Below are 25,205 nucleotides of genomic sequence, written 5' to 3'. Positions count from 1 at the left end.
TTTCTTGAAAATGGGAGGAATAGGGGTAATGTTTTGGGTGAGGAAGTTTCCCTGGGGGTTGGAATATATAATGACATTCCCTCCCATTTGGATTTTCCACCAGAAAACACAGTGGCTTTAATAACTAATCCTATAGTCATCCTGATAAACATAAATGGACTGACTTTCCAAGCCTAATCAGGGCTTTGGCAGAATCCAAATCAGCAAACCAGAGGAGTAGGAGGTTCTGGAGGAAAGGAGAGTAGCTAGCACAAACTGGTACCAGCTTAAATCTCATATGCTAGCCAGGTTCTCAATGCCAAGCTACTAGTTTGACTTTAGTTGATTTAAAACTAACAGAGTTTTGCTTCTCCATTTTGAACAATTGCTGGCTTTACCACTTTTCTTTACCCATGTGGACACAATCAGTGACAGAATACCCAGGTGACTGATTTTACAAGACTTTTTTTTTTTTTTTTTTTTTTTAAGCTCCCATGGATTTTACTTCTAGGAAATTTAATCAATTGTTTTTCCTAGTATATAATGGACTTTTCTTCTTTTAAATGGTACCTCAATGCCCAATTAAGTAATAAGTATACTAATTAAAATAACAATGATAGTGTAGAATTAACTTTTGAAAACTAATGAATTTATCAAAGGGTTATGCATTAGGAAACCTTAATTTTAAAACTAGCCTGTTACTGATGTAGTCTACATCTATATCCCTATTTCCCTATTTCTTCCATTTCTGAAACCAATGTAAAATTAGAAATATCAAAGTAAGAAGTATGGGCTGGGGTTGTGGCTCAGAGGTAGAGTGCTTGCCTGGTATACGTGAGGCTCTGGGTTCAATCCTCAACACCAATAAAATAAAATAAAATGAAGTGCCGTAGTCTGTCTGGGCACAAAATCACGAGCCACCACACAGCTTGTAGATTCAAACAGCAACTCTTTATTCCCGAACTCACACCAGCCATCTACAAACACGTTCTGGGGAAATCCACCCCCACTGGGCTTCTGTCTCCCAAAAAATACTGTCTGAATCCCGTGAGAACTCAAGGGGAACTCAGGCAGCAGGATACGCCCTATTCCCAGCAGGAATAACCTTAAACCTGGAACCACCCTAAACCCGGATTGTCCTAAATCGGGAACGCCCTAAACCTGGATCCGCCCTGGTCCTTGAGCAAGGTCACCTTAGATGCAATGTCACTGCAAAATGTCCTATTTCCAGGAGTCCTTCCACTAAGCAACATGGGGTACACTGGCAAGGAAATTGTCATAACTACTTGGCTAATGGCTCCCAGCAATGAAGACATTCTGTCCACCTATACCTAAGAAATAAATATTTTTTAAAAAAGAGTAAGAAATAGCTAAAAGCTCAGTAATCACTCTTATAAATAGTACATGGGAGGAAATACATCGAATAAAGAGGTATCCTGAAGACTGGGAAATGATATCATCATCTGGTCAAAAGGGTCAAAATCAACAGAGATGAACAAAGTTATCTTAAAGAAACAAAATAGACTACCACCTAACTGACATATTGAAGATAAGAATGGTAGATATCTGATCAGTCACAGAAACAGGGAAAAAGAGATTCAAAGCCCAGTTAACTTTTATCTCAAAGAAACAAACCCATCTAGTTTCTGCAAATATCTGGTCTACTTTGTGGTAATCCTTGGAGCAGAAATGCATGTACTTGGCTCTATTAACATGATGGCATTAAATATAACACTTGCATAAATACCTCCTCTTCTTCTATGTATCTTCTGAAAGTTGGGCTTATTTTGGTTTGTGTTCAGTGAGAATAAGAGGAAGAGAAATTAAACAACAGGCTTTCTAACTCCTGGGAAGTTTTCTTTCTCACTGTAAATTAATAAAATAGATTTCTGATTTCATGTCAGTTTGTTAGGAAATTTGCTAAATTGAATATCCTGTTTGATAAACTTCAAAATATGGTGAAACAGGTTTTCTAATCCTGCCTGGACAGGCCTCTGAAGCAGTGATTTCTCTAAGTCTTCTCTAAGTAATCTCTTCACTGACAAATGTCAAGCAGAACTTTTCCATTTCAAAATTAGCACATTCTTACTAGTGGGCAGAATGCACACCAGGTCCCATTTCAGCTACAGTATGTGAACATAATGGTGGGTGCAGAGATGACATCCAGAAGTTAACCATCTGTTCCCAAGGTGATGTAGCCCTCCCTTTCCCCCTCTCCCTTGAACTATGGTCATGAAAAATACAGCTCCTAATACACAGTAGGTACTTAATAAATGTGTTGAAGTGTTGGCTGCACTTGTAAAAACATGATGGCCTTCCATGAGCAGGGGAGAGGCCCCTCACCATTCTGACAGTATCTTCCTGACTACTATTAAATGACTCCACCATTCAGTTTCAGAGAGTGGATCTAAGGAGAACAGAACTTCTCAAAACTTGGGTAACTTTTTTTTTTTGTTTTGAAGACAATTCCCGGGTTCCTAGGAAAAAATAAATAAAGATAACTGAAAATAAATAAAGATAACACAAGCCTCCTGGGCTTAGGTTCTCTAAGGTACTTTGTGGAGATTCAGCCCTCCCCTTCCAAGTTTCTTCCGCCTTCCGTCAGGGCCTCAGGGGATTCTCACACTGCTAGCTCCAGTCCTCAGCAACCACAAGAGCTCCTGCTTTCACTGCTCCCTAATTTTCTTTTTTAATATTTATTTTTTAGTTATAGGTAGACATAATACCTTTATTTCAGTTTTATGTGGTGCTAAGGATTGAACCCAGGGCCTCACGTGTGCTAGGCAAGCACCGTACCACTGAGCTACAACCCCAGCCCACTGCTCCCTAATTTTGATCCCTTTGAGCAGAAAGACAACGAAAAAGTCAAGCTTTGGTCTTGTTCTTACAGCTCTCGGAGCTCAGATCTTCCTTCATCCACCTTTAACCTGTGGAAAGGTAATGCAGGGGCAGGCTGTATCTCTTCCTAAATGTTACTGAAAGTCCCAGGATTAAACATCATCAGAGAACTGTGTGGTCACAACCTTGGGGCCCCAGGTGTTGCTCAGGGCCCAGGAGAGACACCAGGTAATCTCATCCCTGCTGCTGCTTTGGGGTAAGGTTGCTTGGTGCTGCTGCTGGCTGACTCTTCTGCTGGTCCCAGAAGTCTTAGACATATCCATGCCCACTGCAAATTCAAATGAGCCAGTAAGTGAAAGGCTATAAGAATAAAACAAACTTTGAGTTTTTCCCATTATACCTTCACAGCATGGAACATTTCTGTGACCCTAGATGTTGGGGTCCTCCCCAATACACAACACCAAACACTTCTCCAGTGTATTCTCCGGTAGATACCAGCTGGCTATCCTCTAATTCAATTCAATTTTGACACTATCTGCCTGGAAATAGAGGAAGACCCCATAGGTTGAGGGTTCAGTCCCAGAAGACTGCCAAGCACCTCAGACTCCAATCATAAGCATAGATTGTGGCCTGTTTTTCTGACCAAGTAGTTGCAAATCAGGGTTCCCATGGTACTCTCCTTGGGTCCAATCTATTTGCCAGTGTGGCAATCTACTTGCCTATGATAGGGGAACATACTTTCATTTATGGGTTTATTATTAGGGATACTAAAAAGGAAACAGATAAACAGAGGGAAGTGATGCCTAAGGCAAGATATGGGAGAAGGGGCCTAGAGCTTCCATGCCATCTCTAGAAATATCACCTTCTGGGACCTCCATTGTTCAGCTATCAGAAAGCCCTCAGAACTCAGTTCTTTCCTCTTTTTTTTTTTTTTCAAGGACATCTCATTAAGTAAGCTGATTGATCAAATCATTAACTATTGGTTTATCAATTCAACCCTCAGCCCTTTTCCCCTCCCCTAGGTTAGGTGGAGGTACTGTAAGCTCCAACCTTCTAATTGCAAGGTTTGTGCCCCTGGCAAACAGCCCCCATCCTGAGGCTAAGGAGGAAACTCCAGCCACCAGTCATCTGATTAGCACACAAAAGATATGCGTCACTTTGGAGATTCTAGATATATAAAGATATTTGTCGAGAAATGAAGGACAAACCTTCATTTATTATATTTCATAATATTATAGCAAGAAATACACATATGCTGCCCAGAGAAAGATCCAGTATGCCTTTGGTTGTCATGCTAGGCCTCCATTAAGACATGTTAGCCCTGTCCCTAATGTCAGATAGGCCAACCTTGGAGAGGTCTTATAATTTCTGCACTCCATACATCACCTACACATAAAACCTATCATTTCTTTCACCATACCCGAAGTATTTCTGCATCCCTTGTCAAATTTTTCTGCTTTGGCAGATAGATGTGGTATATCCAGTTCTCAGAGCACTGATGCAATTTGCTAAATAAAAATGTGCTTTGTAAGACAGCAGACTTTTTGATTCACCTGTTGGTCTAACTGCCTTTAAAAAATATACAGCACATGCTAATAGAATTAGAATTTTCTCTGATACTAAGGATGGAGTTATATAAGTGACTTGGACATTATGGATCTTCATAATGTCCATATGAAGGCTAGGTTTTTTTATTTTTGCACTGGGTTTTTTATTAACAATGGAGAGAAAGAAAAGGTAGATAAGAGAGAAGAAGCGAAATATAATGCTAAGGGGTTTCAGCCTATGATACTTGGATTTGGGATATTAAAATTATATAAAAGTAAATAAAGTTTAAAAGTATATAAAAATGTTAAGTTTGTAATTTACCATTTTTGGTGTGTTTAATCATTTGTCTGAATAGGGGGCATCATCCAAAAAGGGATGAATAGGGGCTGTGGTTGTAGCTCAGTAGTGGAGCGCTTGCCTAGCTCATATGAGGCACTGGGTTCTTTCCTCAGAACCACATAAAAATATATAAATAAAATAAATGTATAAAAATACAATAACATTTTAAAATGTTTTTAAAAGGGATGAATAAAGAAGGTAATTTCTACCTATGGAGACATTTTTGCAAAATACAACATGGGCTAAATTAGTAAATACAGGATGCTGGTGGAATAATGCAAAGTATCCATTATCAACCTAGTACTTGCATGCTCATTATTATGGCTGAGAACCTAATGAAAAACATAATTAAATTTAAAATTCATTGTACAAGTAGTCAGAGTAGATAGAGTACCAAAGCTATTCATGTTGGGGCCTGGGAAGTCAACACTAATCACTGGCTGGTTTTCTCTATTTTTTAGTCCACTATACTAGTTAAGAGCAAGTATTTTGCCAGGCGATGTGGTTTATGCCTGTAATCCCAACAGCTTGGGAGGCTGAGACAGGAGGATCACAAGTTCAAAGCAGTTTCAGCAAAAGCGAGATGCTAAGCAACTCAGTGAGACCCTGTCTCTAAATAAAATCCAAAATAGGGCTGGGGATGTGGCTCAGGGTTGAGTACCTCTGAGTTCAATCCCTGGTACTTCCCCACCCCCTAAAAAAAGAGCAAGGATTTTAACTTGAGAGAGACCTAGGTTTGAGTCCTGGATCTGACACTTTCTAGGTGGGCAATCTTGGGCAAACTGATGAACTTTTACATATTTATATGAGTTTTCCCTCCTGCAGAACAGTAATGATAGTATCTACATCTTTGCTAATAACCACAATATTTAACTACTGGAACAGCCTGGGTACCAACACATCAGAATGAAGTCTGGCTGCTAGAGCAGAGGTCACAGAGGGTCTCTGCCATGCCATTGTTAATCCTCTAGTTTCTGGATTTGGGGAGGACAAGATGGAGAGATAAGATGGGAGAAAAGATGGGAAATTGGAGAAAAAGGTACAAAGGACACTTGGGGAGCTTGGGACATCAGCTCTTCACTACCACAATAAAAGTACTTCAGTGTTTTAACAACCACTTTGGCCGTATGGTAGATAGAAACTGTGCCATCCTCAGGTTACAAAGAAGGTTAATTAAGACAATGTATTAAGTTCAGGGATTAGGGCCTAGTAAGTGTTCAATAAATAGTAGGTATTATTATTATTAATTCTGTTGTTATTTAATGTCTGGTATGTAGATTAAATTGGCAGTAGTGGATTAAAGACCAATGAAGGCCAAGTACATATTTGCATTGTTATAGCTTTTCTAACTACTAAAATGATTGCCACATTCATATTATGAGAGTAAATGACATCATGGGAAATAATATGAAAAACCAGTAAATAATTTTAAGGAAAATCAAGAGTAACTCCTATAAAACACCTAGTAATATGGGAATATACCTAGTTTGCCATACAGTGCAAAAGAAAATTAAATTCACAAATGTAATTGCATCTGACAAATTATTGGCATAAACCCAGGAATGGCACAATAAAAAGAAATTGACAAAAATGATAAAATCAATTTTAGCATCCTCAAAGCAATTTGAACCTTAATTAACTGCTACTGATAATTTGAAATGCGATGGAACATTTTTACATTTCTGGGAGTACACATTAGAGATGAATATCTTCAGGTAAATTAGCAAGCAAATAAGAATTTTTCCTTATGAAATACATCAGCTCAAATCTGAGTCTTCTGAAAGCTCTCTAATACTATACAACTTAATAATTTCACATACTATCATTATAGAGCCTAAAATGAAGTGGCTATTTTAAAATCTTCTACTTATTTTTTTAAACATTCAAAATAGGATAATGTAATGGATTTGGGGTTTGTGAGTTGAGCCTCAATTGTTTCTTGGCACTCAATATTAAATCAATTAAGCACCAAATTACTATGTCATCTTGCCATGACCTGAAAGTCTCCAGTGAACATTTAGTGGTTTGGAAAATGTTGCTGAGATGAAGTGAAACAATAAGTTTACTGACAACTAAAATCAACAGTATTTTCTTCTTAAGCACTTTCTTTCAGATAAAATGGTAAAAGGTCAACATATCTTTTTTTTTTTATTCCATAAGGTAAAACAACCTTTACCGCTGTTAAAAGGGAGGTATATTTGAGAGTTTCAACCAACTAAGGAAGTGCACAGACAGAACCGAGGGTCTTACTTTCTGACTCAAATATATTTTTCCACGTTCTGATAGTAGGTACAAGCTAATTTGCATTACCAATTAATCAATATTGTACCACAAGTTCTGTTGTAGCTTCAAAGGGATTTTTTTCCACTCAAGTAAGTCTAAGAAAATAGAAGTTGCTATTCACATAAACTGTTTGAACAGAAAAAATTTAAAATTGTACTTACAGTAATCAGATTGTGCACTATTATTAAACATACAGTGTGCATTTGTAATTTTCTGGCTTCTGTTGATTTATGAGCTTTCAAAAGACTCAGTCTGTCTGAATGATGAAATAAAGACAATTGCTTGCAGGGGAGAAAGGTTGAAACCAACTGGGGATACAGAGAGAAAAGACAGCTAAGGACAAGATATTAAGGATCTGCTCTCATCCACAAAGATGATATTTTATGGAGAGAGACATAAAGAATACAAACTTTGAGATCCTCACACTGTATATTCTCAAAAGATGTCTTTTATTCCTTATTCCACAATTATTTTACAGAGAACTGTAAAGACTCTGAGACTCTGATGTGACTATGAACTGGTCTTAAATAAGAAGAGATTCTTTCTGGTAATAGATTAGCATACCTTCTAGGATGTTCCCCATTTATTGTTATAAATTTATTTATTATTATATACAATAATTTGTTATAAAAATTTCTATATTAGCCATAAGAATGTATAGTGTTTGATTATTACATCATAAACTGTAGCATTCGGTAAATAGCACAATTTAATCAAGCTTACTTCAAAAAATATTTTTAGTTGTAGATGGACCCAATACCTTTATTTAGTTTTTCAATGTGGCTGAGATGAAGTGAAACAATAAGTTTACTGACAACTAAAATCAACAGTATTTTCTTCTTAAGCGCTTTCCAAACCACTAAGCCACTAAACCACTAAATGTACCTCACATGTGCTAGGCAGGCACTCTATCACTGAGCCACAACCCCAGCCCAATTAAGCATACTTTTATTCTAACCTTTAATCAACATAAATTTGAGTCAGATGAGGAAAAAAGGGATTAAAGAGCAGACTGTAATTTATTTACTCACCTTCTATATAGAGGATGATATCATTAATTATTATTAATAATAATATTAAATAAAATAGGATCAACATAAAAATTAATAATACTCATCAGAGTTATTTTACAATAGGTGATTGACAGCAACAAATGCTCTCCTTTGAAGAATACAAGTACTTTCTGTCAGTGGTGCACCTCTGGTCTTTGATTCAAAGGGCAGGGAGAGGTTGGGAACTCAGTTCCCAGGAAAGGGCAAGAAAAGGGAGGGAAATCCAAGAGGAAATCTCCAGGTTTCAACTGGAGACAGATTCCATCCATACGTTCTAAAAAAATCCATGAGAACTGTAAAGACTCTGAGATTCTGATGTGACCATGAACTAGCCTTAAATAAAAAGAGATTCTTTCTGGTATAGGATATTGAGGAGCAAAGAGCAGGATTAGGGGCTAGTAATGAAGTATTCATTTTAGGGAAGTATTATGGTTTGATTATATGGCGTCCCCCAAAAGCAGAGGAGACAATGTATGCTTGTTAACAGGCAAAATGATTAGATTGTGAGAGCTGTGATCTAATCAGTAGATTAATTCATTTGATGGGTTAACACTGAATGGATTACTGGGTAGTAAATGTTGGCAGGTGGGGCATGGCTGGACAAAGTAGGTCACTGTGGGTGTGCGCTTGGTGATTATATCTTGTTCCTCTGGCTCCTCTCTCTCTCCATCTCCCCTTCTCTCTCTCTCTTTCTTTTTCCTGTCTAGCTACAATGAGGCCAGCAGCTTTCCTTTGCTGTGTGCTTCTGCTATGATGTTCTATTTCATCTTGGGCCCAGAGCAATGGAGCTGGCCGACCATGGACTGAACCTCTGAAACTGTTAACTCAAAATAAATGTTTCCTCTTCTAAGTTGTTCTGGTCTGGTATTTTGGTCACACCAATGAAAACCTAACTAACACAGGAAGTTAGTAGGGACAGTATTGAAGCTACAAACTAAGTATTGTACCAGAGTTTAAACAGCAACTTGATAAAACAAAACAGATGGAGCTAAAAATAAAAATGATGGCGGCAACATAAAAACTGGCATGTTTCCCAAAGTACTAATTAATTAATTAATTAGTAAGGAAACTTGCATCTTCTCATTTGACATATTAAAACAACCCAATAAAGTAAAAGTAAAATGTCATTTGGAATCCTAATGCAACCTCACACCCAGTGGAACTAAATCCTATTAATTAGCATTCATACACATTATTGAATTGTTCAAGGTTAAATGATGTTTGCATTTTTCTGTACAGGTACATAGATTTAAAAAAACATAAAATAGTACTGAGAAAAAAGTATCTGTGTGTAAGTCTGTAAAATTGTTCAGCTTTCTTAATATGATTGAGGATTTTTCATCCTTTTTCCACAATACTGTATCTAACAGTAACTTTTTCTTCTTATAATGATCATCCTTAGCCATCATAATATGAGTGAGTTGACTTTCTGGTCATGCTAGTGATTCTACTAAGTTAGATGTTCTCTCATTGCATTTGAGGGCTAGAAGTGCAATCTACAGTCATGAGACAGAGTTTTTCCTCTGTGCAAAACTAACAATCACGTCTTGGGGTTAAGCCTTCAACTTTACCTTTATTAATATCTCTGAATAAAAAAATCCAAGTGTGCTAAGTAATAAAACATGCACACATCACTTCCTCTTGACACAAGCACACACATTCACGGGCATAAATGTATGCACACATACATTCACAGAGACATCACACTCCTGTTTTGTGGATACAATGAGTAATCTCCTTTTCACAACAGGATGTTTCTTCATGCAAGATCACTGGGTGTTGTCTATGCTGATTAGCAAGAAGCATTATTCCATCCCCCAAAGTTACCATGTCTTAGGTGAATAATTGAGGACCTGGTCAGGAAACAAATACATCTTAAGGTGAAGGTGTCAGAACTAAGAATATCTAAACTTTATCTTACAGACTTTCTTTATTCTATAAAAACTGTACTTTCCTACATAGTTCAAATACAGTCCTTCTGAATACTTTTGTCTATATTTTTATTGTACTCTGGGGTAGTACCTTTGATCTGGAACTATAAGCTACTTCTTTTTTTAATATATTTTAAACTGGCACATAAAAATAAAAGTTATAGATATGAATGGAATATCATATAATGTTTCAGTACATGTATATACATAGTGTAATGTTTAAATCAGGTTAGACATATCTATTTCCTCACATCATTTCTTTATAGTGAACATTTTAAACATTTAAAATCTTTTCTTTTAGCTTTTTGAAATGTATGGTACATAATTATTAACTATATTCCTCCTACCAGGCAAGAGCACCCCAGAATTTGTTGCTCCTTACTGTAACTTAGTACCCACTGATCTTGAACTGTCAATTTCTTGAGGGCAAGGCCTATGGGACTATTCACCTGGGTACCAGGCACAATGACTGACATGTGCTAAATGTTCAGCAAATATTTGTTGAATAAATGTGGCAGAAGGGCTGACGGTATAAAGGAGGACTACAGTCTAATATTCTGGAACACCAGACTAGGAAAAGGTTTACTATGATTTTATGAATGGATCTTATAAAACTGTCAATAGTAAATATATTACTACATTATTTATTAACTCTAATAATAAATATATACAGATCTACATTGTATTTTAATATAAATTATCTAGAGGAAACTAATTTACCTCACCAGAAATACAATATTAAGTAGAGTGTAAAGTCTTTGAATTAATCTTGCACAGGAAAACACCTCATTTCATTTGGTCTTCTCACCTCATTGTTTTCATCTTCTTTTATCCCCTATATTCATAAAAATCCAGTTTATCGTTCTAGAAGATTCCTTGATTTCTCCTCTGGTCACTTAAAAGTTGTTTACTTTTTATAGGATACCAAGTCAAGCAAACACATATTTGCGCTCTTCATGAACTTTACAAACTGATGAAAAGTCCCTGCCGTATGGAAGAGTCTCTTGGGAAAGACAGACATTAAAGAGAGACCACAGTAAACAGTGTCATGGTTACCAATGTGCAAAGTACTTGTAGTACAGGGCACTGTGGGAATGTTTAATGGGGGAAAGTACAGAATGACCTGGTTGGAAAATTCAGCACTTGCCTGGGGCACCAGCAAAGCAAGACTCAGAAAGAGGCAGAGAAAGAGTGAGCACAGGACAGCATGTGTGAGGAGACAGAATGAGATCACAGAGTTGAAGAAAATCTAGGAAGAAGTTATTCAAGATACATATACATTTTGTTGTATGCTATCTCAAAAAAATAGATAAATGTTTATTTGTTTCATGCTTTTATTTTTATTTGGTTGGCAGACAGGAGCACAGCCACCAGAATCCTTTAGGTATTTAGTGATTATGAATGTTTTAGCTCTGTAAGGAGACCTAACCTCTAAAGGGATAGCTTTAAAGCTAAGATTTAGATGATGAAGAAGGTAAAGAAGAATATAAGAGATTTCCTGGCAAACGGTATGTGCAACACACAAAAAGAAGTATTATGGTTTGATTATATGGTGTGGCCATTCATCTCTTTTTTTCTCCTCCACAGGGAATTACTTCCAAAGGCAGATCCCTCCAGCTCAAGGAAAAGCTGTGGGGCCATGTCAAGAGAGAAACCACTAGCAGGTGGTCACAACAGCATAGACACAGGTTCAGTCTGATTCAGCTTTATCATTGTGACAAAGTTTCAAATACATACTAATGTGCTGGGACCTAGTTAAGTGCCAAGTGTTCCCTAGGGTTTCTTCTGCTCTGGGTCCTCAGGCCCACTGCCAGATCTCAGCTCTCTTCTGTCCAATCTTTCTCTCCCCTAATTCCTAGAGAAATAAGGCTTCTCCTCCTGGTTGCATTCTCTTTCTGCCCAAGTATCCTATCTCACCTAATCACAAACCATTCCAGCTACTATCCTTGGTCTATCTCAAATCTCATGTTCTCAACCTTCCTGAGCACCAAGGAAACAGTATGCTTTCTTACATGTTATCTGGAGTCACTCAAAACTCTGCCCCAGTACACTCTCACAGTGCTCTCTGCCACCCTTTTGTAGTTATTATCATGACACTCCCCATGTCCTTTGTAGTGGTGAAGTGGCACCCACTTTCTCCACTGAAAAGTCTTTACTGGGCTTCTCCAGAAATCTTCACCTTGTCTGATTTTAGAAGTGTCAGCAAAAGAGTCTCTGCAAAAGAGTTCAATGTAGATAAACTTCCTATTTTTGTGCCGTCCTGTTTACTTGGCCACAGGCCGAGAAGATACCAGCACTCCAGGTGCTGGACACCCCCTTACTAGTTTTTCACAAACATATCCAGTATAGTACTTTGAAGAAATGTGCAAACAAGGTCTCTGGCCTTGAACTGGGCTTCACAGAGATGTCTACATTTTTTTTTTTTTTTAAAAGACAGAGTGAGAGAAAGAGAGAGAGAGAATTTTAATATTTATTTTTTTTTTAGTTTTCAGCGGACACAACATTTTTGTTTGTATGTGGTGCTGAGGATCGAACCCGGGCTGCACACATGCCAGGCGAGCGCGCTACCGCTTGAGCCACATCCCCAGCCAAGATGTCTACATTTTTAAGATAAGAAAGTTATCAACTGGGCTCCATGGTAACAGCTAGCAGGGGGAGAATAGAAAGGGGAGAAGCAGCTCTCCCCTTCTCAGGTATTGTCCTTGAAGGGTGTTGTCCTTGAAGTTCACATAAAAGCAGCTTTTTCTTTCACTGTCCAGAACAGTGAAAGAAAAAGCTGCTTTTATGTGAACTTTTGCAGACTGTGAACTTCTGAGCCCCTCCCCTTACATGCTGGGTATAAAACTCTGGAACTACCTGAACTTGAGGTTCAGGGGATTAATTGATTCCCGAAAAAGCCATGCCTTCTGAACCAGGCTGCAGCCAAATAAAAACTGTTTCCTGCTATCTTCGGTGCCTTGCCTCGTTTGTCCCTACAACAGTGGTAAGCTATTACCAAAGTCAAATATTCAGTCTAGCCCCTGAACAAGTAGCCCTATTCTTCCTGCTTCCCAGTCAGAAGTTTCTTAGAACTAGTACCCCTCGATTCCTAACTTTTAACACATTCTACTTCTTGCAACCCAAAGAAATACAATCCTTTATTTCTCTGTAACTCAGCAGTCTTTACTTGGCTGCAGTCTTTAGTCATTTTATTTTCTTCTATCAGTCTCCTGCTCATAAAATTAACATTTAGAGTCACTTTAAATAGTGAAAGTGTGAGGTGCAATTGTGGTGAAGGAAAAGGAAATCAAATAACCTCCCTCAGAGGAATAGACAAACTCTAGATAGGGCAGATGGGTTGGAGGGGAAGGAAGGGGGAATGGGGTTACTAGTGATGGTGGAATGTAATAATCATTATTATCCAAAGTACAGGTATGAAGACATGAATTGCCGTGAATATACTTTGATTACAACCAGAAATATGAAAAATTGTGCTCTATATGTGTAATAAGAATTGTAATGCATTCTGCTGTCATATATAATTTTTTTAAATGGTAAGAAAAAAAAACCTCCCTCAGATTGTCAAGGGCCCACTCTTACTTTATTTCAAAAATTAATCTTTATGATTTCTAATCATGACTGATTTAGTCTTATATTTTCTTCTATTTCTTCTAGTCCAAAGATTGAAATATATACAGTACAAGATATAAAAGCAGTGGAGTAACCAGCTAAAGGGAAACTAACAGTAGAAAAAAATAATAAACTGAGATAAAAGTAATTCACAAAATGTGCAGTAAGTTTCTGAATTTTTAAACAAACAACACAACGACAGGAAGCCTGCATTCAATTACATAATTCAAAATGCCCATTAGATTAGAAAACAAACTAGTTGCTCAAGGGAAGCACAGTTTTTTGTGGTACTGAATTTCTGCAAGTGCTCAGTGCAAGAACACAGTGTGATGAGTGAGCAGTTGTCTCAGCTGTAAAACTGTTGTGGGGGTCCCGCAGCCACTTCTGCAGTCACTGAACTTAGAATGTTTGCGTGATCCTGGACTGCAGTCCAGTAAAAGTAATATTAGGGGGAGCCAAAAGAAGACTAGCCAAAGAGAGAGTTCTAAGGGTTTTTCTTAAATCTGAAAATAAAATTTAGATGGCTTCAAAGAGTGCATAGTTTTCAGGAAATTCTGCATAAACATGACTTCTCACAACTGAGCATGTCTGATCATGTCTAGAAAGCAGAGAGTGGTGGTAGCAATTTAGAGCTATTATTTCAAAAATTTGCACAAGCAGCCATCAGAACTAGGGTTAATGTTTTATAAAAGTTAAGGAAATAGACAAAATATTTGTGGGCTAGGCCAAGATTTTCCTCAGAAAACAATCTTGGATCCATTCTAATACAGATAAGGGCAATGTGACCTCAAAGGTTTTGCCAGTGAACACAACTAAGAATGTTTTTGCCTAGAAAAGCTATGACACAACTGTTAACAAACACCTACCTAATGCAGTTATTTTAATCATCAAAAAAAAAAAATACCCTCAGAATATCTAACTTTGAGCATGAAAGCTTCTATTGATGGCTTTAAGACAAAGTATTACAAAACTAATGCTTCTAGATGGCTAAATAATTTGCTCTATTATGTAGCATAAGTAACTCAAAGTTGGGTAAGTATTGGAGACTGCCAAAACATAGTAGTTCTGTTTTATGATTCTGGGGATTGTACAAAAGGGTCCTTTATCACTGAGCTACACCTCCAGTGCTTTTTATTTTTTATTTTGGGGCAAGGTCTCACTAAATTGCTTAGGGTCTTACTAAGTTCACGAGGCTGGCCTTGAAATTTCGATTCTGTCTAGAGTTCCCAAGTCACTGGGATTACAGGTATGAGGCACTATGCCCAACTACATCATAGTTTCTAACAATATGAGTTAACCATTTCAGTTTTGTTATAGCCCACCTGAAGTCATCAATATTTCTGTCAATCCAGGCCATCTGTCTATTTAAGCTTTTTCTCTCAATGTCAAAAATACATATAACTAAATTCATGCATTTTTGATTTGATGGAATGCCACAGATTGCACATCCAAAGGAAATATCAAGTTATTAAAGGGCACCTTAAAAAAATCAGAAACAAGGGAGGTGCAGAACATATTTATGTTTTATATACTTTTTCATCTTTCAAGAAAGAGATCATTTTTATGGATTCTAACTCTCACAGTGGTTTTGCTTTTCAGTTCTGTGTAAGTAACTGAGTTCACGTAACTTAGCACATAACTGATATCTGTTTAAGGAATTTTCAGGGAACTATGCAAATATGTAACATGATTTTGTCCTAATGCAATTCTTCATAAGAGATACTAAAATATATGATGATGTTTAGTTCTAGAAGTTTATTTATATATTTATTTTCCTTTGCCTGAAGACTGATCTGGTATGGAACTCCTGGGATGCTTTTTAAGTGGAACAGATTTACTATTAGATTTATGATTTTGAAGAAGTAGAAAGTAGCTATTTTTAAAAAAATGAGATAAAGCAGATTTGGGGACCCATCTGATAGCTCCCCTGCTTTAGAAGTAATTAAGGCAACAAACTAGCAAGGCTCAGGGTCCTCCATGCAGATTGACACTGAGTGCCCTTGACTTGAGGATGGAGACCACTGGTCCTATTACATAGTTTGGGATCTAATACAATCATTCAGGATGCTTTGCTCTATATTGCCTTGGTATTCTGGGCCTAGATATTTTTCTCTAACTACTCAGTCATTGGCCTTAATTCATTTAACAAACACTTTAGACACCATGAGTATCAAAATTAATGAGCCAAAAATCCTGTCTTCGATAAACTCACAGTATGCATTTTCCATTAGTGGTTCCAGAAATTCTGATCAAGAAAAATGTCTCTTTGTTTTGTCTGTTATACCTGCGAATGTCTATTACACCAAGCTAGGAGACAGTTTTTTTCCCCGGGAAGGAACGTGTCTCACAAGCAAAACTAGCACAGAATTATATTAACAAGTTTACTCTACAGAATGAATCATATTTGCCATTAATTCAGTGGCTGTCACACAACATTGGTAAATTATTGTCTTTGAGTGTCTGTCACCTCACTTGGAATGGCTTTTAAGTTTCAGGTTTCCTTGACACCATGGCATCATTTCCTATAAAATGCTTTACTTCTGGCCCTTTGCCAGTTCAGCATTTTTCAACTCAATTCTTCACTCTAGCAAGTTTCCTACCTGACCATTTTTGTTTCTGTTTTTCCCCTCATCCTATCTCAAAGCATCAATACTCTGATGAGTATTTCTACCATTTTTCTGGTTAGAAAACTCCAGGAACTGCCAATTTCCTATACTCTTATCACTAGCCAGAAATTCTGTCCCTATTATGCCTCTCCCTACTTATCCAGCCCCACTTCTTACTATTCCAAATTAGTTATTCTACCTCAAACATCTGCATCCTGACTCAAGTATTTGCTCCTATAGTTCTTCTAGTGAGAAAGCCTCTCTCTCTCCTCCATCCTCCTATTTCAAAAGTTCAGCTCTGTGGCTGGGGATGCAGCTCAGTGGCTGAGTGTCTGCCTAGTTTTGCTCCCCAAGACCACAAAAATACATAAATAATAAACTCAGTCTCTTTTCTTCTGAAGCCTTCTCCAATTGTATTGTCCATATCATTTTTCTAAAATTAGTGATTATCAATATAATAATCACTAATTTCAGAAAATTGATATAAATTAAGGCCTAAAAATATAAATTTTTAGGCCTTAATCCCTTTCTATCTTGAATTGTTAAATGATTCCCTATTCCAAATTCTCTTTCCTACTAGATTATAAACTGCACCCAGAGCAAAGGGCCTAATTTGTCCCCTTCCAGTTTTAGGCAGTTGTTATAAATACATTTGATGCTCAAAACATGTAAGAAATTATTGTGGAATAAATGAGTTATCACTGACTCCAAACACATTTTTTTCTTTCTTTTACAGCTGGCATCTGGCTTCTTAAGTTCTGTATTTTCCTATCACAATGTATTTCGAGCTTTTCCAATAGCAACCAAAGAAATTCCTTTTATATTGTGACTTGACAATGGATACTTGTGCATCCATACACATACACACATAAATAAAACCAAAATTTCACAAAACAATACACATTACTTACATTGGGCAATGTATTCTGATGTTTTCTAATGTTTTATTTTTTAAAACACCCATCATGACACACTAAATGAATTTCACAATCACTAAGGGGTTATAACTATAACATAAATACTCTGCTATTTTATTATGGTCCTGATTAATAAGAGATATCCAACTCTTCTTTAAAGAAATGCTTAGAAAGAAATACTGCTTGGACTACTCATTCTGTTCCTTATAGTTGAGCTTCAGTCACGATCTTTACATTATTATTATTATTTGATATAAGGGATTGAACCCAGGGGGGTCTAATCACTGAGCCATCTCCCCAACGCATTTTTATACTTTATTTTGAGACAGGGTCTCACTAAGTTATTTGAGCCCTCACTAAATTGCTGAGGCTAGCTTTGGTCTTGCAGTCCTACTGCCTCAGCCTCCTGAGTTACTAGGATTTCAGGCATGTTACACTGTGCCTGGCTCTTTACATAATTATCTTGAGGTCACTTTCTACCACCTTCCACCATAGCACTTAGAATCATCTCCCCATACACCCCAACTGCTATCTCTCAAAATTTGGGACACAAACAATGATACATAAAATGTCCTCTGGAGGGCTGTTTCTTATCCTGACTATTTTTAGTGGCATATAAATAAAAGTTTCCAGGCCTAATATAATCAAACCACTTACAAATGAATACAAGTAGGATGGTCATCTCTGAGGATGCACTCCGTTGCCTGACAATCCAGAATCTGCTTCGCCAAGTTACTTAACCTGAGTCTTCATTTCTGCATCCACACTATTGGTATAACACTTACTTCAAAGGATTGGTGGGGTTCAAATTAGAGCATGCACATAGAGCTTGATAAAGGTCCTGGAATACAGTACTCTGTGAATGGCAGTAATGTTTTATACATAACAAATAAATACACCTGGAACTTCATTTTAGGGTAATAAAGTAGGTTCAGTCCTAAGAACAAGAGTAACATTACTTTTTCTCTTTAAATATCTTGCTATTTTTTGAAATTGAATGATTTATAATATAGAATTCCACTGCTAGTTTCATAGACCATAAATATCCTGCAATGAAGCTTCTATTTGTAGAGCTGAATAAGCATTATATAATAAGGATTGCCTACTGAAACTAAAAAAATGAGTATACATATGCAATGGCTTGCCTAGTCATGCTAATCTAGATTTAGATTTGTTTTTGCTTGATTTTTTTTTCAAACCATAAACGACCATCTGTTGGTGAAGTGTATTTTCAATCAGTAAGAATACAGCATACAGACGCATAACACAAGAGGTACATGGGGCTGCTTTCGAATAAAGTCAGACCTTCAAAGTGAAAGCCTTGTTCAAGCTGCTTTTATATTTCTTACTTTGTCATCCACACACTTAGATTTACCTAGTAAGTCAAGATACTTCTGGGGTGTTTCTGACTGCAGAGTTTTGGCGGTCAAAAGCAAACTAGTTCTCCATTGAAATCATTTTTCTCCTAACCTGTCCCATTTAGCACCTCGGAATATCTCGCCCATTCTCCCATACACACTGATGCCGCCTGGACCAGGCACTGGGGAACTGCAACCCTTTTAAACCCACTAGTCCCATCTCAGTTATTTGCTAAAGAGGGAAGAGTTGTGTTGGCAGAGCCTTGGACAATTTAATCGAACCACAACAGGAACCTCTGAGGATTAACCTTCAGTCACATACACTCCAGATTGCGCGTGTGTGCTGGCGGACGCGTGGACCCAAGAGGGCAGAGAGCCAAAAACAGACCTGCAACAGGAGGCAGAGACAGCGGAGTGGGCCACTAGCTGCGGACTCGAGACAGACTTACAGAGCGATTTAACCCGAGCCCGAGAAAAGCAGACCGCGGCAGGACGCATACTCGGCGCGGAGAGCCCCGTTCCCCTCCGCGATCGCGTTCGCCCCCGCCCGCACTGCCGACCCCCAGCTCCGAGCCGTGGCGGGGAGCAGCCGGCCCCCAGTGCTCCGCGCACCCCCTTTCGTCACGTCCGGGGGCGGGCCGGAGCGCCGGGGGCGGGGCCGGGCGGGGCCGGAGGGCCGGGCAGGGCGGGGGTGGGGTTGTGGGGGTGCTTCGGGTGACAACGGTCAATAATGAAGGTGGCTGCGGCGAGGTGGCTGGCTCAGCAGAGCCGGGCGGGGGCGGCGCCGGGGCCGCGCCTGTAGGAGCTCCGGGCCGGCGCTGCGGGATGGGGACCCGGCGCGAGGAGTGAGGTGGCTGCGGCGAGCGGAACTTCAGCCCGAGGGGCTCATCTGCTCCCCCTCTGGCTAGTCGGCCTCCACCTGCAGCCCCTGGGCCCCAGCGCCCCGCGGGGCCGCGACGGCGTCGGCGAGGGCATGTGGCGCTGGGTCCGGCAGCAGCTGGTAGGTGTCCCCCGCCCCTCGGGCGCCCGCCCACGCGTGGCCTCTCGGCCCCGGGTGGCGGGACTGGGCCCGCTGCGCGGAGATAGGCCGCGGCGGAGGCGGGCGCGGGGCCCGGGCCGGAGAAGCCCCGCGCTGCCCGGGCCGCAGAGGCTGGCGCTGCGCGGAGGGAGGCAGCCGCTTCCTGCCGGCGCTTCTCCGATACTTCCTCCTTCGCTCGGCTCCTGAGCGATCGCGGTCAGAAGATGAGGGTCTCCAGCGGAGTGGGGGTGCCCCCTGAGGAGACTGCTAGGGCGCCGGACGCGAGGTGGTCTTGGGGAGAGGAAAGGGGCTTGGGTGTCTTGCCTGTAGCAATTTAGAACAGGTTTGGGTGAAGAGCCGGGAAGGACTTGCCTTCAGCCCCCGCTTGGCACCGGGGGGTCAAGATTTACTTACTGTTGCGTTGATTGACAAGGAGGAGGATACCTTATCTCCTACCTCTGGACGAAAGAAATTTTTACCCAAGGCCTAAATGAAGGAAAGAGTATTCCAATTCCCCATCTAGTTTCGAGAAAGATGTACAGTAGTTATGAAGAACTAGTTTCCGTCCTACCTTGTCCTCCCCCCACCCCAAGCGAAACTTTTAAACCATACCTTTTTTTTTTTTTTTTAATCCGATTGTACTTAAGGGGCTGTTTGAACGAAAGGGGTATTTAACTTTCAGTATTACTAGAGCATCTGGAGGAAAAGAAAAAAGAAAGAAAGAAATCTTAGGAAAGGGTGACTTTAGGCATCTAAAAAGCACCACCTTTCCCAGAATTTATTCAGAGAGAAAAATCTTTCCTGTCTTCTGGCAACTGCAGTCCAAAAAATACCCTACTAAGGCAATGGTGACAATTAGGACAGAAATTACTTCAGGCTGAAGAATCTTAATACTTAATACCTTATCTGTGTGATGAGGCTTGCTACTGTTTATTCTAAATCTCACTGATTAAATGCTTCTACATTTCATTGTTTTTGTTTACTAGTTTTAAAAGCAGTGGTAAACCTTAATGAAGCAGAAACTGTTTTTGTGGGACTAAAACATATCGTTTTCCCTGTTCTAGAACAACATTTTTATGTTAAGAGTAAGTATGATGTTTTTTAGTCAACCTTCTGTTACATCATTTTCAGTGGGTATCATTCTCAAAAAAAAAAAGAAAAAAAGCTTATAAATAAAACTAAGAACTGCCGCCACTCACTCCCTCATATAAATGTTGGCTCTTTATTTTTAGCGAGCTATAAATTCAGGTACTCCAGATGATATGCTTTATTAGGAAACTAACCTAATGATGTCATTATAATAGCATATTGCTATAATTCTTTGCCTTTGTTGCAGTAAGCTGTAGCACAGTAATTTGACTCTAGTAGTTAATTATTACAGATGTGATCTCGTGCTTTTGATTTGCCAAGTGTTCATGTATATGAGGTTTGATTTAAAATCATTTACCTGATGATGGGTTTGTATGGCAGGAAGATTGTTCTAAAGTGATTCTCTTAATGCTTTTACTAGTAGATTTTTCAGCTTTAGGAATTTTTGTTAGCCTGAAAATAATCCTGGTTTTATAACCATGCTCATCTTTAAGATAGAAAATCTGGTAACGTTTGGAAAAAAAATGGCTTCAAATGAAAACAAGTAAAAGGAAGAATCAGAAGTTCTGTGGTTAATTTATAAGGCAGCTGTCTTACTGGAATGGTTAACAAGTTGAACAAGTTGCTGTGCATTTAAAAAAAAAATGCTATCACTGACATTTAGTTGCTCACCTTACTGGTTTTACTTTAAAGTTATCAGATCTTCTAAGTATGTAATCAGACCTGTGCCAGTGTTGGGCTTTGTATCTGTGATTAAGTTTGTGTAGTCACTTAAATTATACATTCAAGGCAGTGAATACACAGAGTAATGAAAGTATATTTTACTATCCCAGTCACAAACAGCTATTCTAGCTATTCAGTAATAACTAGAATTAGTTACTACATCAAGCAAGAATTGTTCAATTCAAAGTCTAGGTTATACTTCCATTAGCTCAATGGGTTGAGTCACCATGTGCTTTAGTGTTAGGTTTATTTTAAAGTTTAAAAAATGAAACAAATTTGGGGAAATTAAAAATCACAAGGAGTTATAAGCACACTTTATTCATTATATGAATCCTGATTTTCAGCTACTTATACTGTCTCACTTTAAAAAAATTACAGAAACAACTCCTATGCTCCAGTTACTTCTAAATACAAAATATTTTTAATGTTTGACATCATGGAAAAATCAAAGGTTGATATAAAGTTAGTATTTTCCTTGGGAAAGTAGAGAAGGAAAAGACTTTTTTTAAAACTTCTTTTTTCTTTCTCATTTGTTCTCTGTTTTGGGTTCACAATATTCAAATTATTTTAGGCTAAAAAATTTTCTCACTGTGTCTTTCTGGTAAAGTTTATATTATTCATATAGTATACACATTTTCAGTAGCATAGTGTATAACTCCTCTTACAGTTGACAGGACCTTGATTATAATAATGGCAATACCATTAGCTACCCACTGAATTCTACTATTTAGAGATGTATGGTAGCTATTGACCACATGTGGATATTAAAATTAAGATGTGAATTCATGTAACTATTGGCCACTATATCAGTCATTTCAGAGCAGAATATTTTCATTATCAGAAAATTCTATTGGAAAGCTCTGATGTAGACTTTTAAATGAAGGTTTTTGTCAACATTTATTTTAGTTGACACATAATATTTCTTTATAGGGGAGTATAATACTGTGTATTCATAATACTTAGTGTGTGTAGGTAGTCTAATGCGCTAAACACTGGAGGTACACATGGAAATCAGTGAGGACCTTACTCTGCTTAGTACCTTACATTTGCTGTACTATAGGCATTGAGTATGTGTTTGCTGAATAAATGATGAACATGTGAATAAAAGAATGAACTCTGTTATTTCTGGGTTTAGACATAAAGTGACAAAATTCAAGATTGACTAGAAGAAAACTAGAAAATAACTAACAATGCAAAAGCACAGTTTAATATGTCATATTAGGATAACTGTTTCTCCATTTTTTTCATAAATGTAGTCCCTTTAGATTTATATTGGAAGGAGCCTGATAAGATTGTTTTTGCTTCACTGGGAAAAATGGGAGCTCTTAAAGAAAACTCCCTCACTTTCTGTTCTTTTGCCCCTCACATTCACCATACTCGTTTATACCTATGTTTAATTCGTCCCTTGTCCACCTGTCACAAAGGAAGGTATGGTCCTTCTCTTCTACAAGTAAGTCATTCCCCTTGTGCTTTTGATCCTATTATTTCATCTGCTCTCCGTTAATTATCATTAGAATATTTGTTGTTTCTCTTTTCTTTTAACCTGTAAATATGTTCAATCCTCCCTCTGCTATTTTCTTTGCCCTGAACCTATAACTGCCAAAATCTTTTTAGTTAAAAAAAAAAAAAAAAAGGTCTATTCTGAATAACAGTGCCATCTGGTATACTTGCAATGTGGTTAATTCAAATTGAGATCATCTTTAAGTATAAAATAAACATTGGGTTTTAAAAACAGTATGGAAATGTAAAATATCTTGTTATAATTTTATGTTTCCTTTTCTTTTCATAAAATATAGTTACTAGAAAATTTTAAAGTATGTATGTGTCTTGCATGTGTGACTCGTGTTAGATGTTTATTAGTGCTCCTGTATGACATTAAAAGTGAGCTTGTGTTTCTGTATAGCACATTAAGTGGAACGGTCTCATTTACTAGACTAGACTAAAAATATCTTAGGACAAGGACTGTATATTACTTGTCTCTATATCCTTGCACTCAAGGAGGAGCTGGGTCCTTGTAAGTATTCACCCACCAAATGCTGGTTCAATAAAATTGAATGAGTTTAATTCAACATCAGTTTGGAATTATTATACTTTGTCTCTCTCCCAGGTAATGAATAACGACTATTTTAACCTCAAGAATGAATGTTTAAGAATGTAGTTCTTTGAACATATGCTTTTTTATTTCTGTGGTCAGACATATATTCTTTTTTTTAGTTGTAGATGGACACAATACCTTTATTTTATTTGTTTCTATTATTATGTGGTGCCGGGGATTGAACCCAGTGCCTCATGCATGCTAGGCAAGCATTCTACCACTGAGCCACAACCCCAGCCCCTAGACATATGTTCTTAAATACTCAGTTTTTTATTTATTGGGGTGAGGAGTGGTAAAGCAGTAGAGCAACCACATATTTCTAGCAGCACTGAAGTAGAGACCTTGTTCCAGATCCTCCAAAGAACCTTATGAATCACTGTTATTGTCATTAATATTTTTTAGACCTATGCTATCCAATGTGGTAGCCACATATGACTATTGAAGACTGGAAATGTTCCTACTTCAAATTGAAATGTATTAGAAGTGTAAAGTACATGTGAGATTTTGAAGATTTAGTTTGAGGGGAAAAGGATCTAAGCTCATTCATAATTTTGTGACTACATGTTGAAATTATACTGGGTTATGTACATATACAAATATGGCTAAATAAAATGTATTACTGGATTAATGTTACTTATTTACTTTTACCTGTTTTAAAAGTTGAAACTAAGGAAATTACATATTTGAACAGCACTGTTTTAGATTGTGGTGATTATATGTAATCTCTGTCATAGGCAAATTCAAGAAAGTTTTCACTTCTAAGGACTTTCTGATTTCACCTATGCTTTTTTCCTGTAAGTTTTCTATTTCTAGAGTGTTGGTCTCATTATATTCAAGAGCCTACAGGCTGCCTGATATACTAACCAATGTGTATAGAAGTTCTGGTCTACACAAGGAAAGAATTGCTTCTGGCTGTAGTGGGGTTCTAGACAGCATCTAGCCATGCTGTTCTTCAGTTTGTCTCTGAAGTTGAGTGTTAATCATTCTAAATAAGATAATATTCATGATTAGCCTATTTTTTTTGTTTTACCAGAAATGCATATTTCTTTCAAAATATTAAAACTGAACTCTTGATATTTGAACTCATAGCCATGTTAGATTTTATTCTAAGGGATTCTTTGTTTTTTTCCTGAAGTTCTTCTATTATAAAATTTAGTATAACAAACGGGTAATCTTCCTAAGATTTTTATATGGGAAATACTAAGAGATTTATTTCTATGCCAGTAGTTCTGGTTAGAAATACATATATTTGCATTTTAATAATTCTGTGTGTGTGGTTGTAATGGAGTCAGTAAACTTTCCCCAGTCTTGCAAATGAGGCATGCATTGAATTTTTGTTGCTTCTTCTTGCTTGGAAATGGCCGTGAGGGAACTGTCTGACTCTTAGGAGATTGCTGGGACACTAAATTTTCATGCTGTGACTAGCTTGCTTAGAATAATCTGTATAGTTTAATTTTTTTTTATTTTCTTCTTTCCTTATCCAGTACATGATATAGTTAGTAATCCCTTATTATCCAGAGGGGATTGGTTCCAGGACCAAAAAATCTGCAGATGCTCAAATTCCTTCTGTAAAATGGTGTAATATTTGCATATAGCCTGTGCATCTCTAGATTAGTTTAAATACATGTTACAACATAAATACTGTATAAATAGTTATTGTAGTATATTGTTTAGGGAATAACCACTTGAAAATGTACATGATTGGTACAGTTTCTTTTTTCAAATATTTTCGATTTGTAGCAATTGAGCCAATTGTATTGCCAAATTCTTTCCAAATTTGTAACATATAGTCTATCCTAGTTAACATTAAAAATCAGTTT

General features: G+C 37.8%; 1 protein-coding gene and 1 long non-coding RNA gene across 4 annotated transcripts in view; one reads left to right on the top strand and one right to left on the bottom strand.

Annotated features, from left to right (window-relative positions):
- Positions 1–908: 908 nt before the first annotated feature.
- Positions 909–18,973, bottom strand: LOC139706787 (uncharacterized). Its single transcript, XR_011708433.1, has 2 exons — positions 18,910–18,973; positions 909–3,145 (listed from the first exon to the last, which is right to left on the bottom strand). It is a non-coding gene; the product is annotated as an uncharacterized lncRNA (long non-coding RNA).
- A 206-nt stretch (positions 18,974–19,179) lies between these two features.
- Atp11b (ATPase phospholipid transporting 11B (putative)) overlaps positions 19,180–25,205 on the top strand; it is a 113,235-nt gene continuing 107,209 nt past the window's right edge. For all 3 annotated transcript variants that reach the window (XM_071615440.1, XM_071615441.1, XM_071615442.1), the window contains exon 1: positions 19,180–19,460. In XM_071615440.1, the coding sequence (XP_071471541.1) occupies positions 19,434–19,460 (27 nt within the window). In that variant the 5' untranslated portion in view covers positions 19,180–19,433. The remainder of the gene's footprint in view (positions 19,461–25,205) is intronic.

Source organism: Marmota flaviventris, chromosome 8 (assembly GCF_047511675.1).
Source record: "Marmota flaviventris isolate mMarFla1 chromosome 8, mMarFla1.hap1, whole genome shotgun sequence".
NCBI lineage: Eukaryota > Metazoa > Chordata > Mammalia > Rodentia > Sciuridae > Marmota > Marmota flaviventris.
Note: the sequence above shows the minus strand (reverse complement) of the source record. Positions and strands in the feature narration are given on the sequence as shown.